This window comes from Lycorma delicatula, chromosome 1 (genome assembly GCF_047948215.1).
Source record: "Lycorma delicatula isolate Av1 chromosome 1, ASM4794821v1, whole genome shotgun sequence".
In the NCBI taxonomy this organism is placed as follows: domain Eukaryota; kingdom Metazoa; phylum Arthropoda; class Insecta; order Hemiptera; family Fulgoridae; genus Lycorma; species Lycorma delicatula.
The window spans coordinates 114,724,603-114,742,105 of NC_134455.1; the positions used below are offsets into that span (position 1 = coordinate 114,724,603).

The 17,503-nt window shown below is 29.0% G+C and overlaps 1 protein-coding gene across 4 annotated transcripts in view; it reads left to right on the top strand.

Annotated features, from left to right (window-relative positions):
- Positions 1 to 17,503, top strand: part of LOC142321454 (facilitated trehalose transporter Tret1-like) — a 124,939-nt gene that overhangs the window by 70,396 nt on the left and 37,040 nt on the right. For 2 of the 4 annotated variants that reach the window (XM_075359553.1, XM_075359562.1), the window contains exon 2: positions 11,903 to 12,062. In XM_075359553.1, coding sequence (XP_075215668.1) covers positions 11,922 to 12,062 — 141 coding nt within the window. In that variant the 5' untranslated portion in view covers positions 11,903 to 11,921. Of the gene's footprint in view, positions 1 to 8,799; positions 8,820 to 11,902; positions 12,063 to 17,503 lie in introns of those variants that run through there. The other 2 variants (XM_075359567.1, XM_075359575.1) reach the window with 2 other exon arrangements.

The window sequence follows — 17,503 nt, forward strand, 5'->3', positions numbered from 1 at the left end:
ACAATTAGTACAACAACTTACATTGCAGTTGATAAAAAAATTACATTGCATTTTAAGTTAGTAAAAAAAATCCATCTTGAAAAAGTGTCGGAAAATCGAATTTTTTAAGTACCGCATGTACGGAGTGCTGCTATCAAAAGTTGGGTCTGGAAATTTATTTTCTTCGTGAGCCTATATCTCGAAAACTTAATAAGTGATTTAAAAAATAATATATTTTACTTATCTACCCATACCTCGCTGGAATGCACCTTATACTGAAACACATTGTATAAACATAGTATGCATTTCACACCCCTTCTTCCTCTATAGACTACGCCTATGACAGCAAGTCGATCGCAACACACTTTTAAGATAAAAAGTCGATCTTATATACAGAAAAGTTGGCCACCCCTGGAATCCATAACCATGTTTAATTCCAATGACAATTTCAAAAATACTCCGAGAGCAGTTATTCATTTTTTGGTCGATGAATTACACAGAAACTCTGCAGCTTTTACATGGAATATGGAATTTTGTAGCTTATGAAAAATGTCATTCCTGACCGGGATTCGAATCCAGGATCTTCGGGTGAAAGGCTGAGTCACTGTCACTTCGCCACGGAGATCGGCGGAATAATAGCTATAGCTATTTGTATTTCAAATAGCTTTGGAAGTATCTTGTACAGTCATTTAACTGTACTAAATTTTCATTATTTAAGAATTTTATTAAATAAATTCCTATACTAAATAGATTTAGTTTGAAAATTCTATTAAAGTCGAGATTAATCCTTCTAGTAAATTTTGCCATGATATCTGATAGTGTTTATTAACAAATCCTTCGATATTCAAAGTGCGAGTTACGACAAATTTTGTAGTTACAATTAGAATTTAAAAAAAAACAAAGTTTTAAGCTTTTTTTTAGTAAATATTTAGTACTCTTATCTATATAATCCTGAGATAAAATCTCATCAGAATAAATTCCATCTTTAATGCTGTTACATAAGAAAACATAATCCGTAAAAAAAACTTGATCACTAATTTGGTTTACTAACTAACCGATCGAGTAACTATTGATCTGAGAGCAGAGTAATGATCAATAACTTTTCCGTGTATTTCAATTACATCAAAATGATTAAAATATATTACCTCTATATCATCGCTTGTGAGAGGACATGTCAATTCTGTCTATTAGGAATTCTATCTAGAATAAGAATTCTTTCTAATACGAAATTTTTAATTAATAAACTGCATCGAGGTAGTCGTCTTTTAAATTGTGATATTTAAACACCACATAAAGTATCCATACTTTAGGATACTAACAAGAAAAGCAGTTGTTTTATAAATTAACCCACCGGGTTGGTCTAGTGGTGAACGCGTCTTCCCAAATTACCTGATTTGGAAGTCGAGGGTTCCAGCGTTTAAGTCTTAGTAAAGGTAGTTTATTAATAATTAATTATAAACTCACTCTGAAAACTGTGCAGTTGAAGAAATTTAAAAATCTTTTCAATTCGCTAGTGATTAATTTGATGAAGTGTAATTAAAATAGTGGGTCTTAAAAGTGAAAATAATAATCAGTTACCTCAACACAGTGACCTACGGAATCTTAAATTAAATCGTTGTGGAAATTGGAAAAGTTTAATTGTAAAAATTAAATATATTTCAGCACAAAAGCAGAAAATTTAACGTTAAAAATTATAATTTTCCGTCCACTCCGGGAGAAAATATGCTTGAAATTGTGATTTCAGTTGCTGAACATGTCGGCAACTGAAATCACAGTAATGCGGTTATTCTCTTAAAAATTTACTTCGTGCCCTGCTCATAGAGTTATGGTGTTTAATAAAACTGTCATTCAACCGATAACTATGCTTCGACAGATAATATTTGATTTATAAAAACATCTTTCCCCAAATTTTAAGCAACAAAAAAATTGTTTTTTTCCATCCAAAATAAAAAATTGTTGTTTTAAATCTCATCATAATATATATGTAGACGAATATCCTTATTTTTATTAAAAAAAGTTTTTATGGTAATTTAAAAAGTAACTAAAATTCACAAATATTAATTTGTTTAGTTTAAGTACTGCTTGTGAAAATGGAGGGAAGAAATAAACATCTATGAAAATATTAAATAAGTAATCGTTAAAAAAGAATTGTTCGAGTAACACTTCCTGCAGCTGATTATTAAGGTTTCTTTATTTAATAATGTTCGTCGATAATACAATTATTATAATTATCTGTTAGTTAATGAGTATATTAAATATCGTTAATTATATTAAAAATTAATTTCTTTACAAGAGTTTTGATAATAACTTAAATAATCTAAAAATTGTGTGAGTCAATGTACAAAGTATCAGTGAAAATGTCAATAATGTTTTCAATTAATTGAATATTATGAGATATTAAATAGACATTACTGTGTCGGGTAAAACATGAAATTTCCTAATTTTGTCATACACTTAAAGGTACAATAAATTTCTAATTTAGTTAATTATAATAGAACTAATAAAGCAACAGTTTTTTATAATACAGAATCTTAATTATACCAATTCTACAGAGAATATAAGCTCTGTTTTTGAAATGAAAATTATTAATACCATTGTAAGAGTTAAAGGTCTATACAGATACTTAATTTATAAAACACCTTTCTTTATTTTTCCTGTTTAGCCTCCGGGATCTTACTTCAGAAGATAAATGAGGATGATATGTATATGATATGATATGATATGATATGTAAATGAAGTATAGTCTTGTACAGTCTCAGTTCGACCATTCCTGAGATGTGTGGTTAATTGAAATCCAACCACCAAAGAATATCGGTATATGTAGACGAATATCCTTATTTTTATTAAAAAAAGTTTTTATGGTAATTTAAAAAGTAACTAAAATTCACAAATATTAATTTGTTTAGTTTAAGTACTGCTTAGTACGATCTAGTATTCAGATCCGTATAAAAGTGCGTTAAACAATTAAACTTTTCCAATTTTTAATTAAAGATATTTAAATAATAAAAAATGTCTTACGTGCTAAATATTAACTAAATTAGATTGACTTTTAAAATTAGTTTTATTTTTTAATCAGAACAACTTTTAATAGTTAAATTAAAGTAGTTTAATTGATCTCGTAAATTCAGTATCGACGCTAGCTTGACAAGTAAAAATATTTTCTACACACTCCATTATAAGAAAACCTTTCATTTGATTAATAATATTATGTCCATCTAGGAAGATTTTAGGAAGCTACTGTTCAAAATCACGTAGTTAAAATCGATTCACGAATGATTTTTTGAACTATTAACAAAGAATATTCTATCCTTTTTATATAATTTTTGGTATAAAAAGGGCTATATCATCTACGAACGAGGTAAAAATGGACGGTCTAATATTATGAGAAATGCCTTTAATACATATTGTATAATTTAATGTCTAGGATATTTTCCTAGGGTACGTTGATTATTATGTTTTGACTTTGGATCTGCATTTCTATTGATTCTCTAATGAAATTCTAACAGCCTCCTCTTTGCAGCCAGAGAAGTACGACTTTATTCATCAACATTCAACAACTCCGCTTATTCCAAAAAAGTTTCAATTTATTAATAAGTGCAGAATGAAAAGAAAAGTTAACTATCAGTAGAAACGTTTTCTTCAAATCACGCTAAATGTATACTAATATATTATTATTTACGAAAATTTAAAAGCATCTTTTTCATAATCTTTAAAATTAATTTCTAAAACGTACGAATAAATAGAAATTTATCTATATTTTTGTAAATCAAGTTCACCATTTTTAATTAATTAATTTCATGCGTGTTTAATTTAAATAAAAGGTAAAAATACAGTATAAATTGTTTTAATCGGGATACCGATTTCGCAGTTTAGTAGTATCTTCCTGGTTTATATTATTATAGATGTTAAATATTTAAATTAATAATTTTTTTCATAAGGAATAAACCTTGAATAAAAAACGTTTAATTTTTTAAATAGTTTTTGAAGTCAGTAGAAAAATGCAACTTGTCTCCACTATCTGTTTAATCAAAATACTACAACTTCGAATTAAGAATGTCTTGTAACAGTTACCTCTTAATTGGCAAAGAACTCTATTTTCTGAATATGCAATATTTAATTTTGAAGTAATATTTTTTTTATTATAAAAACTTCTTAAATTTTCCTGACTGATAGAGAATGATTGATACACAGAATTTACTTTTTAGTTGGATCAATTATAAAGGTCATTGAAACTTACTTCGGTGCTGACTCATTTGATCATAAAAGAAAAATGTTTAACATCAATGAAAAGAGAATTTTAAAACAGTAGTTTAACACAGGACTAGTTAACATCATTGTATTGTTAAGTATATATTTTAATTACTATGAACTGATAAAGAAGTGTTAATACTCTGAATGATAATTTTAATATATTTTTAAGTAGAAAGATAATTGTTTGTTTTTGTGTGTTTTTTTTATTTCTGATGCTAGTGTGGTGTTGTTATGTAGAAATCAGTTCATTAGAACAATATATAAAACTATAAGCAATAATATCAATTGTTTCCCCTGTGTATCTAACATATTTTTGTTTTTTGTTTGTTTAGTCTCTAATAATAATAATAATAACAACAAAATGATTATGATCAACAATTTTAAAAAAGTAATATGTATACAATATTACATTTTTTAAATAAAAGTAAAAGATACTCATAGTAAGGGTATTTCATTAGATTTGTAATTTTTTAATTATTTATTGTATGGTACATGGATGTACTGTGTCTGAAATATTAAAACTAAATATTCAAACAATTATAATAGCAGAGTGTATGCAAAATCTATAAAATTACAAATTTCTTTATAGCTACAAATTGAGATAAAAGTAAAAAGTTAACATTGTAGCTTAAGAATCCAATTATTAATGCCATTCGAATCCAGATAGGGTAGCACGATATACATCTTGTGGATTTCCCTTGTATGCTCACTGTGGGCAGTACTTAATTAGATGTTCAACAGTTTGGAGTCGCTTACCACACTCAACCAGCTGTTAGTGACACACCCCATTTGTTCAAAAAGTAATTACATCTATCACATTCAGTTCTTATGCGATTAAGTCTTCGCCACAATTGTCTCAGAAGACTAAAACCCAGGACTTCCGCGTGAACTGTCTCTATACATTAGCAGCTGTAGTTATCATTCAACGAGATCTGCCATTGTTTGATATTAAAATCCTCCTCTACAAGCTTTTCAGCCGGTTCCCATACATGTTTTAGAGCTTTCAAATTTAATACCCACCTTACCATTACGGCAGTTATTCAGCCATATAGGTGCAAAGTACTCAGCCACAGAATAGGCCAAAGTTAATGGTGATGTTTGAAGTACGCTTGCATCACTCCTCAGGTGCTTCCAACCGGATTATGAATTATGTTACTTTGACTTCTCAATTTTGCAGCAGAATTCATAATATCATAATATGTTGCTAGTAGGTCAGGTTCTATTAAATGTCACACCAAGGTAACTTCAGGGTTGGATTGTGTTGCAGTTCTTTCCTTGCAAATTAAACCTTTAGCAACTTTCTGGCATCACTATTGCTTAAATAGAAGCAGCTTATCTCTGTTAGAGTTATTTCTGTTATTAGTTGGGTTAGGTTCAGACCCTAATTATCGAAGTACATACCAGCAGTCTCGATCCTCCTCGATCACTATCCCACATTCCCTGAATGTTTTACACTGTGCAGCGAGAGCAATATCATCTGCATACGTGAATTTCATGGATCTAGTAGGTAGTTGATCACTTACAGGTTGAACAACAAAGATGCAGGAGCAGATCCCTAAGATAAACCATTGTTTAAAATATTCTTGGCCTACTCTGAGCCTCACCAAGATGTACCCATGATCTATCTATCTGTCAGAATTTCACTGATGATGTTATTAAAGGTTTTACACTTGATTACCTTAATTAGTTTATTTAGTAGTCTGTGCCTTCAAACAGTGTCGTTTGCTGAAGAAAAGTCTACGAAGGTCAGTCCTGTTCTTAATTTTCCCTGAGACCCTTCTTAAACATAAAGGGTAAGTGCAAATACCTGATCTGCTCAATTTCTACCTTTTTTTTGGAATCATTAATTGTTTAATGGTACTTAAAGATAGAAGAAAACAAATACATTTTTTTCCTAAATCCCATTTTAAAAAATTCTTTATTTTATGATAATTATCATCAACAGAGAAACATCTGTTGTATTTAAGACATTCAAAACAATGCAGGATTTGTTCGTTTTAGTATAATTTAGCTATATTTTAAAATTTCAATTACTAAAAATTTAAAGTAAAATTTAAATTAATTTTAAAATTAAATTACAATTTTAAAAAATAATCACTTACCTTTGGGGATTTTTCATTTTTTTCTACCATTACAAGGGTAAAACATAAAATTAACTTTACAGGAGTTGCGTCAGCTGCAAACCAAGGTAGTACAGTGCTCAGTGGCACTAACCCCACACCTATAGATCCTTAGACTTGCCAATGAACGATTGCATGTATACACAATGTTTACATACTTCTAATTACTTGAAAATTCCATACGTATTGGAGAGTCATCTAATTTTAGCTATTTCATTTGGTTTATTGGACAGAAAAAGGTGATATAACAGGAAGTAATGCATGTGCTTATAATATGAAACATCACGTAAAGTATTATTTATTCATAATGGATGATTATAAAATCATTCTATGGTGTAGATATCGCTATAACATAAAACTATTATCAAATAAGGGATAGTTCAAAATGTATGATATAAGAGGATGTAATATTAAATAATATAAGCAGAGAGTCTTGGGTAAGCTGGGGAACTGTATCTGATAGTATAAGCTGGTGGTTCCAGTACACCTGAAACTTCTTAGAAACAACTTCATGGATATTGAAAACTATTAGCTAAGGATAAAATGTTAAAAGCTTAAATCCTGTATAATAAGCTAATTCCTGTTCATATATTAAAGCTAAACAAAAAAAGGGTAGAGTTTCCTACATGGTCTGGGTATTTATTACTGGCTTCCTTTAGTCAGCTGGTTCTTGGTATTTTTCACTTTTTTTTAATGAATATATGAAAATTTTTTGTATACTTATAATTTACTTTTTTTACTGTTTGTATAAAAATAACAGAAGACATGTTTCTTTACGAAAATCATTTTATTTTTAATGAGAAGGGAAAGTTACACTTAAGATTTTTGTATCATTCTCTAATAAGGAGCAGGAATGCATTGGAGTGATTGATGTTGGATATTTACACTGTAATTTAAACAATCCTAACTTAATTTTAAGAAGGCAATGGTATAGATATGTTATGATTACAATGGTAATTGGGATTAAGTGAATCAGTTGAAGATACTTAAAGAAAAAAGTGATACTTAAAGGAAAACTTGATTTATTTTAAAACTACATTTTTTCTATATACAATGTATATACTAAAACGAAAGACAACAGTTTGCACCATTTATAAGATGCCATCAACACAAACTCTCATAAATGTGGTATTGCTGGATAGGGAATTACCCTCCTGTTGTGCACCAAACAGATTTAAGATGAAAAAGACAGTGAAAAAGTGTTGAAAGTGCAGAAGAGTTAGATATAATTCAAGTCTGTTTCACTGGCCCATTGGTGCATGTAGTCACTGAGATAAACCAGAATTAGTACTAATGAACTAATATTTTGTAGCAGTTATATTTTTCATGTTTTCTAATATTCTGTATAGTTTGTTAATGTAACATTTCGATCATTATACGAATATATACTTCAATCATGTACAGCTGTTCATCAATGTAACTTTCTTTCTTCCTTTTTCTGTTTAGCCTCTGGAACTACCATAAGGTATTACTTCAGAGGATAAATGAGGATGATATGTATGAATGTAAATGAAGTGTATCTGCAAGTGTACCAATTAATATACTATTGATTTGTAGCAGCTGTACTTTTCATGTTTTCTAATGTTCTGTATAGTTTGTTACTGTAAGATTTCAATCATTATACTTAACGTTATTGAGTTAACGTTATTTGTTTTTATTTTTATAAAATTTAAATTGTGAAATTTTCACATGGGTCCACTTGTATTAATTTAAATTTTGAATAATCTACTATTGTAATTAACTTATATTACGCATCAATTAAAATAAAATATCACAGCTACCAAAAGAATATATGTTACTTGTACTATTTATTCTATTTTCACTCCTTTTGATGATACTTAATTATGTTAAACTAACTCTAGAATCAGATGCATAAAGTTTTTTTTTTTTTATTTCATATCTTCTTAGTCATTTATTTTTTCTTACACTTAAAAATATACTCAAAAACAAACATTTTTTATTGTCTAATCTTTGGATTAGTTTTATTACAACAGATTTTTAATGGGAATCTAATTTTTATTACTGTTTTTTTTTTTGGAGGGCAAAGTCTGATCAAGTAATAAAATCATTCTTAAAAATACATAATTTTTAATGATTTATTCTTTATTTACTTGATTTGATAGCTGATATACTTCAATGAGGATGAGGAATAAAAATTGTTATCACTATATAATGAAGGTTATTAAAGAGGTAAAATTACTAGCTCTAATTATTAGATTAATCTTTCTTTCATTGAAATTCACAGTAATACCTTAATAACTTCAAGTTTGTTTTAAAAAGTACAGATAAGTTATATTACATATTTAAATATACATATTACATATGTAAGTTAGCTTACAGATAAGTTATGTTATATACATGAACATATTTGTACCATTTTATATCATAACTCAGTTCAGATAAACATTGTGCAGCACAATAAACAATACAAATATTTTTTTATCCACAGGAATTTGCTTCTTCTCTCAGGTAACAATATTGAAATTTTTGTTTCGTTTAAATCTACCACATTTTGATGTACTTTGTTTTTAATAAACTTTGAAAATCTTATGTTTTTATTTAGTTTCTGTACATTTTATTCGTATTATTTTATTTAGAATCAGATTCTCTACAAGTTTTATTTAAACATTTACGTATTTTTTGCCAAACATAAAATTGTGTGTTTTTTGACTCGGTCTTTTGTATTTACTACAATCTTTTTCCTGAACTATAGATTTCTCAAAAAATACTTGAAATACAATTCTTAATTTTATCAAAGGGGTAAAAATCAAGGTGAACTCTTTCATCAGCCAACACAAGTGTTTGTGAACCTATGTTTATGTAGACTTACTTTTTTATTTTCATTTATAGACCTTGTTCTAAAAGGTTTGCATTCCTTGTGAATCACGCTGTATATATATATATATATATATATATAGGAAACCATGAAATAGAAGAAGTAATTTTTTAAGTACAATAACAACAATTAAAACCAAGGATACAGTAAAATGATAATCTAGACAGCTCTATAGAAATTTAAGGTTAACATCTATCTGCCAACCAACTAAAAGACATAAATTAAAAATCCAGGAACATTTACATTTGTCTTGATAATTAATTTGTGTAAATTATCACATGAACAGTATGATACATAAACATTAAAAAAAAATCTATAATATATTAAATGATTAGACTCAATTCAAATCCAATTATTTTTCCATCACATTCTACACATTTTATCTGTTTAATTTTTAAAACAGCTGCTGGTAAAAAATTTCAGATAACAAAAATGTGAAAACAACAGCATTGATAAATGAAGTAGGTAATGACAACCATAAGCATTTAGAAGTATGATACTTAAAATGTTTATAATAAAATATGGTTCAGCTTCTAGTTGCAAAACTTATATTTTAAATTAACTCAATTACACCATCAAATATACCCTGCCTAATGTTTTACATTAAAAAAATAAAAGATTTATTAAAAAAAAGAAATTTTATTAAAATCAATGCCAAAAACCAGTTCATTAAGGTAACACCAACAATATAGGTTAAAGCAAAAGTAAAAAGCAAAGTAAAAATATCTGTTTCTTTGTTCAATAGAATATTTTGAACAAACCGAGACTCAAACTCACAATGAAAATTAATTATTGTTATTACATAATAATATACATTATAGATTTATTTAAATCTATCAATATTTATTAATCACAGCAGCAGTAAATCATACATATCCATTTTTACTTCCTTGTACGAAGTAAAGAAAGTATTGTGATAACGAAACATTTCAGTTTGCAGACTTCAACGGAAATATCCATTTTGACCATCCCTGAATCCAATTTGATTAGTTTTACAATTGAATAAACCAAAAATGTCCAAAAAAGGATATAAGGAAGTCATGTGGTGTCCACATCAGATTTTGTTTTTCTAATGGTAGTCTAATTTGAATCTGTAATCATTTATTTAAAGTATAAAAATATGTAGGTACATGTAAAGAGAACTGATACAAAGCGATAGTCAATGAACTGTTACCATGAGCATACTAGTAAGATATATGCAGTATGGGTTCATCACAGTCCTCTAGATGAAAAAAAAAAAATCAACTTAATGAATAAAATGTCACATCACCAAGCAGTATATCATGTCTTCCAAAAATATATAGCCATAACTGCTTTGTTATTGTGCTGCCTTTTTTTACTGCCATAATTGGCTTGCATATGCAAATTAATTATTTATGAAATGGCTTCAACACACAATCTTTATATCCAAAAGATTGTTCTTAGGTACAATTTTGAAATAAAGATTGCAAGTTAACTCATTCTGGGACCTCTTGCTCATACGATAAATAAATTATTTCATTTAAGTGCAACTTTTATCATGTTTAGTTGCTGTTTTTGTTCATTGACCTTTGTATTTTATATATTTTTCATTTTCAACACAAAAATTGTCTTTCTCTTTCTCTAGAGGAACAACTAGAAAAAGCAACGAACACAGCTGTTTTGGGGAGAAACTAATTTTTTCTAGAAACTATAAAGGACTAGTACATATAGGATAAAAAGAACAACAAATTAGAAGCAGCAATCTTAGATAATCACAAATATTTTTTTATAAAGTAGGGTTTTTTATATAAACTCCTCATTTGTTATTTTAAACTCCCCATTTCAGAAAAGCTCCAGTAGATGCAAAAAACAAGTATATTCATTTAAACAGAACCTTGTATTTTTAAGTTTTGATAATGTTGTGTGTACATAATTTAATTATTATAATGTGTAGATCAAACCTATAACCTTAAAAATAGAATGACTATTCTTATAGATGGTCTAATTATAGATATTCTTATAGTACTTATAGATGGTCATAAAAAAGTGAATAAGGGCAATATTCTCTCAGAAAAAAAAAATTAAAAGTTTATTTACAAAAACTCTTCATATGTAATAAAACGAACAAATTATGAACTCTTTGGGGATTAATGTAAATAATTATTTATTAAAACTTAGGTATTTTGTATCATAAATAATATACAAATAATAATTTAGTACTCCTTTGAAAATAAGTAAAGTTTGAATTCTCAGTATTTTTCCTTCACTCGAAAAATATTTTTAAGCAGTTTGGATACTAAATTCTAAATTATTTAATGAATAAAATTATTTTCTGAATTATTTATTTCTACAGAAATATTCGTCAAAGAGACCTATAGTTAAACCATTACTGATGTAAGTGTTTAAACAAAACTTTAAAAACTATATCCGGAACAATGCCTAACAAATTTCAGCAGTTTGAATAACATATAGAAACACTTTGAAGGAAGCTGAAGCAAACAGGCTAAATCTTTAAGTTTTAAATTCATATTTTATCTTTACACTTCCTCATCTTTGTGTTCCTTTATTTCATTTCTTCACCATGTACATGATTAATGTAATTCTGCTTTTCATTATCTAGGACTAAGCATTTTGTTAATACTAACTTTAATTATTACACTTTCATATACTCATTGTTACAAGTACAATTTTGACGTATTTTACAGGTCTAGATATGTGAGAGTAATGAAGAACATTTACATTTTTTCTTTTGCAGATTTCTTTGATTTAACATAATGGATCCAAAATTTGATGATAAAAATGAGGTATATACAATATATAAATCAATTGCAATACAAGACTTACCACATTCTAATCATGAAAGTAACAATCATAGTCAGAGAGAAATGAAATCATGGCGGTCAACTTTAGCTCAAGTAAGTGTATTACAATATTTGTAGGTTGATTCACTGGTTAATTGAATTCACTGATTAATCTTCAAGGACAATAATTGTATCTAGGATTTATTTTAAAAGGAGGCAGGAGTTTCCCTAATACCAGAAATTAAATACTTAATATTTTGTATTCAAATACATTTATCTTCCTAAATATTAATTGAAATAAATATACTGAATGAACAACTAACCCTCTCAAAGTAGAAATGGAGCAGTATTATTGTGGTATAAATACCAGAAAAGAATTTGTTAACTTCCTCTGCTTTAAGAATAGGGGATAAGATAAAGAAAGGCAAGCCTTTTGTATTCTTGTTGAAGTTATCTGACCTGCTTTATTTCCTAATATGATTTCTGTTTCAATAGTTTTCACATTATTGTTTTAGTTAGATATTAAATTACCGTAACATAATATTTTAGCATTACAAATAATTTTAACATAAATTAATTTACAATTTAAAAATCATAATAGAAGAATATACACTTGGAAAAAGCCAGGCGATACTGCAAGGTATCAGATAGATTATATCATGGTTAAGCAAAGATTTAGAAATCAACTCGTTGACTGCAAAACTTACCCTGGAGCAGACATTGATAGCGACCATAATTTGGTAATAATGAAATGTAGATTGGGGTTTAAAAACCTGAAGAAAAGTTGTCAGATGAATCGGTGGAATTTAGAGAAGCTTGAGGAAGAGGAGGTAAAGAAGATTTTTGAGGAGGACATCGCAAGAGGTCTGAGTAAAAAAGATAAGGTAGAAAATGTAGAAGAAGAATGGGAGAATGTTAAAAAGGAAATTCTTAAATCAGCAGAAGCAAACTTAGGCGGAATAAAGAGAACTGGTAGAAAACCTTGGGTTTCAGACGATATATTGCAGCTGATGGATGAACGTAGAAAATATAAGAATGCTAATGATGAAGAAAGTAAAAGGAACTATCGGCAATTAAGAAATGCTATAAATAGGAAGTGCAAACTGGCGAAAGAAGAGTGGATTAAAGAAAAGTGTTCAGAAGTGGAAAGAGAAATGAACATTGGTAAAATAGACGGAGCATACAGGAAAGTTAAGGAAAATTTTGGGGTACATAAATTAAAATCTAATAATGTGTTAAACAAAGATGGTACACCAATATATAATACGAAAGGTAAAGTCGATAGATGGGTGGAATATATTGAAGAGTTATACGGAGGAAATGAATTAGAAAATGGTGTTATAGAGGAAGAAGAGGAAGTTGAGGAGGATGAAATGGGAGAAACAATACTGAGATCTGAATTTAAGAGAGCATTAAAAGATTTAAATGGCAGAAAGGCTCCTGGAATAGACGGAATACCTGTAGAATTACTGTGCAGTGCAGGTGAGGAAGCGATTGATAGATTATACAAACTGGTGTGTAATATTTATGAAAAACTGGAATTTCCGTCAGACTTCAAAAAAAGTGTTATAGTTATGATACCAAAGAAAGCAGGGGCAGATAAATGTGAAGAATATAGAACAATTAGTTTAACTAGTCATGCATCAAAAATCTTAATTAGAATTTTATACAGAAGAATTGAGAGGAGAGTGGAAGAAGTGTTAGGAGAAGACCAATTTGGTTTCAGGAAATGTATAGGGACAAGGGAAGCAATTTTAGGCCTCAGATTAATAGTAGAAGGAAGATTAAAGAAAAACAAACCAACATACTTGGCGTTTATAGACCTAGAAAAGGCTTTTGATAACGTAGATTGGAATAAAATGTTCAGCATTTTAAAAAAATTAGGGTTCAAATACAGAGATAGAAGAACAATTGCTAACATGTACAGGAACCAAACAGCAACAATAACAATTGAAGAACATAAGAAAGAACCCCTAATCAGAAAGGGAGTCCGATAAGGATGTTCCCTATCTCCGTTACTTTTTAATCTTTACATGGAACTAGCAGTTAATGATGTTAAAGAACAATTTAGATTCGGAGTAACAGTACAAGGTGAAAAGATAAAGATGCTACGATTTGCTGATGATATAGTAATTCTAGCCGAGAGTAAAAAGGATTTAGAAGAAACAATGAACGGCATAGATGAAGACCTACGCAAGAACTATCGCATGAAAATAAACAAGAACAAAACAAAAGTAATGAAATGTAGTAGAAATAACAAAGATGGACCACTGAATGTGAAAATAGGAGGAGAAAAGATTATGGAGGTAGAAGAATTTTGTTATTTGGGAAGAAGAATTACTAAAGATGGACGAAGCAGGAGCGATATAAAATGGCGAATAGCACAAGCTAAACGAGCCTTCAGTAAGAAATATAATTTGTTTACATCAAAAATTAATTTAAATGTCAGGAAAAGAGTTTTGAACGTGTATGTTTGGAGTGCCGCTTTATATGGAAGTGAAACTTGGATAATCGGAGTATCTGAGAAGAAAAGATTAGAAGCTTTTGAAATGTGGTGCTATAGGAGAATGTTAAAAATCAGATAAAGTGACAAATGAAGAGGTATTGCGGCAAATAGATGAAGAAAGAAGCATTTGGAAAAATATAGTTAAAAGAAGAGACAGACTTATAGGCCACATACTAAGGCATCCTGGAATAGTCGCTTTAATATTAGAAGGACAGGTAGAAGGGAAAAATTGTGTAGGCAGGCCACGTTTGGAGTATGTAAAACAAATTGTTGGGGATGTAGGATGTAGAGGATATACTGAAATGAAATGACTAGCACTAGATAGGGAATCTTGGAGAGCTGCATCAAACCAGTCAAATGACTGAAGACAAAAAAAAAAAAAATTAATTTACAATTTTTCAACAAATTTTGGAAATTATCGAAGAAATTATATTTTGATGTTTCATGGAAATTCAATACCACAGAACTAATTTTTACAATTTCTTTAGTAACCCATGCATTTTTTATTTCTGTGTTCAAATGTCTTCTTTTTTTTAACAAAAGGATAAAACAGAAAAAAATGCCTTCTGAAAAACATTAAGAATACTGTTAAATATTTAATCAAAAATAATTTATGTATTTATTAATCTGTGTACTATTTATTATTTATGTATTTTTGATGACGATGACGACAATTATTATTATTATTATAATGACATCATTGTCATTTAAAATACATGCCTGATTTTTCAATAATATACAAAATCTGAATGTATTCAAATACTGAACTTTGGAAAAACTTTGGAAAAATTATATTTTTCCAAAAAAAAGTTGAGTAAACAACTTTATTGTAATATTTTTATGGTATATATTTATTATATCATGTAATATACATGTATATGCATATGTATATTGTACTAACATTATTATAGCATGCTGAAAAATGGTATTATAAGAATAACAAGAACAGATTTAACTCACCATATTGATCTAGTACACATTTCAGGAATGGTCGACCTGAGGCTGTACAAGACTACTCATTATTTACATTCATACATATCAACCTCATTCATCCTCTGAAGTAATACATTGAGGCAGTGTTTCTCAACCTGTGGGGTGCACCTCCCTAGAGGGGCGTGATAACACTAAATAGGGGGTGCAAGCATTTCAAAAAGAAAAGATTATTAAAAAATTTATTAATTTACTCAAAGGAAGGCAAAACAAAATACATTCTGACATAATAAATATTAAATATAAATTTACACTGATATAATATACTTATAAATAGGACTGTATCAGTACTGCACTATATATTTAATAATTAACTTATCAATACTAAATTTAAAAAAAAGTTTAATAATTATTAGTGACTCCCTAGGGACTGTCTTGCAAAGCAATGTTTTTTGAAGAAAGGTTTAATATTAGAAATAAATACTCTGAGTTCTGTTTCTACATTTAGCTGAGATCTATTTTTTGTCTTTAAAGCAGCCACTACAGAAAATCTGGTTTCGCAAAGGTAGGATGTTGTGTAGCATACAACATGATCTTGTTTTCAGTGCAGAAAACTCATCATCCAGTCCTGCTAAAAATTCAGAGTAATTTATTACTAAATTGTCTTTTGATTATGCCACTTACCGTGAAGTCTATAAAGATTTTTTCTTCTGCAGTTGAGAGCCCTTAAGGAGTATTTTGAGATGGATCTCTAACCCACCTGTAACTTGCTACCAAGGTGTTATCAGTAAGGAAATACTTTTTAAAATTCTTTGGAAGCATGGCTAAAAGACTTTCAAAGATTACAAAAACAATTTTTACGTGTTGTTCTTAAGCCTTTTAAGTTTTAATTCACTCATGCACATTTGCAAACATTTCTAGGTTGTTTTTGCTTTAATTTAATGCTACACAATACCAATTTTCTACAATAAGCATTAACATTATCACTTGTATCCAACATATGTGTATTTGCACCTTACAGTTGAAGATTCGTCAGTTGTAGCTTTAGCATCAAAATACTCAAAATACATTATTATTGTATGAGAGGGGGGAGTGTGATGGAAATTATGATTGAAAATTGGGTCACAAATACTGAAAGGCTGAGAAGCACTGCCCTAATGTGGTTCCAGAAACCCACCGGGTTGGTCTAGTGGTGAATATGTCTTCCCAAATCAGCTGATTTGAAAGTCAAAAGTTCCAGCATCCAAGTCTTAGTAAAGATAGTAGTTACTTTTATACAGATTTGATTACTAGATCCTGAGTACTGGTGTTCTTTAGTGGTTGGGTTTCAATTAACCACACCTCAGGAATGGTCGAACTTAGACTGTACAAGAGTACACTTCATTTACACTCATACATAACATCCTCATTCATCCTCTGAAGTAATACCTGAATGGTAATTTCCGAAGTCTAAACAGGAAAAAGAGAAAAAAAGGTGATTCCAGAGACTAAACAGAAAAAGAAAAAGAGGGTTGGTCTAGTGGTAAATGCATCGATGCAAATTAGCAGATTTCTCAGGTTCAAATCCTAATAAAGATAGTTTTATTCAGATTTGAATACTAGATCGTAGATACCGGTGTTCTTTAGTGGTTGGGTTTCAATTAATAACACGACTCAGGAATGGTCGGCCTCAGTTTGTTCAAGACTACACATTTACTGGTATAGTTACATTACACTGATAGTGACTTTAATTGTTGATGCGACTATAAATAAAACAAAAAGTACAGATTAATAGATATAAATCTTATAGTCAATGTAAAAATAATCAAAAAATTAAACTCATCATGTTTTGAGAATATAAGTAAATTGATACTTTTTTTAGGACACATTATGTTTTTTGACACAATTGCCCAAAATGAAGTGTAATGTATTTAGGGTGTATGTATATGTAAATTCCACCATAACAACTAAACGGCTGAACCGATTTAGATGTATGATCCCGCGTTGGAATCCTTACATCACCGGGAGTGTCATCGCGTTGAAATCCTTTCCGAATTCATTCTTCATGAAGTCAACGAGGGAGCTGTTGTGTCGGGATTGTTATTGAAATCGCCACAGAGAACGATCGAAGTCGTTCAAG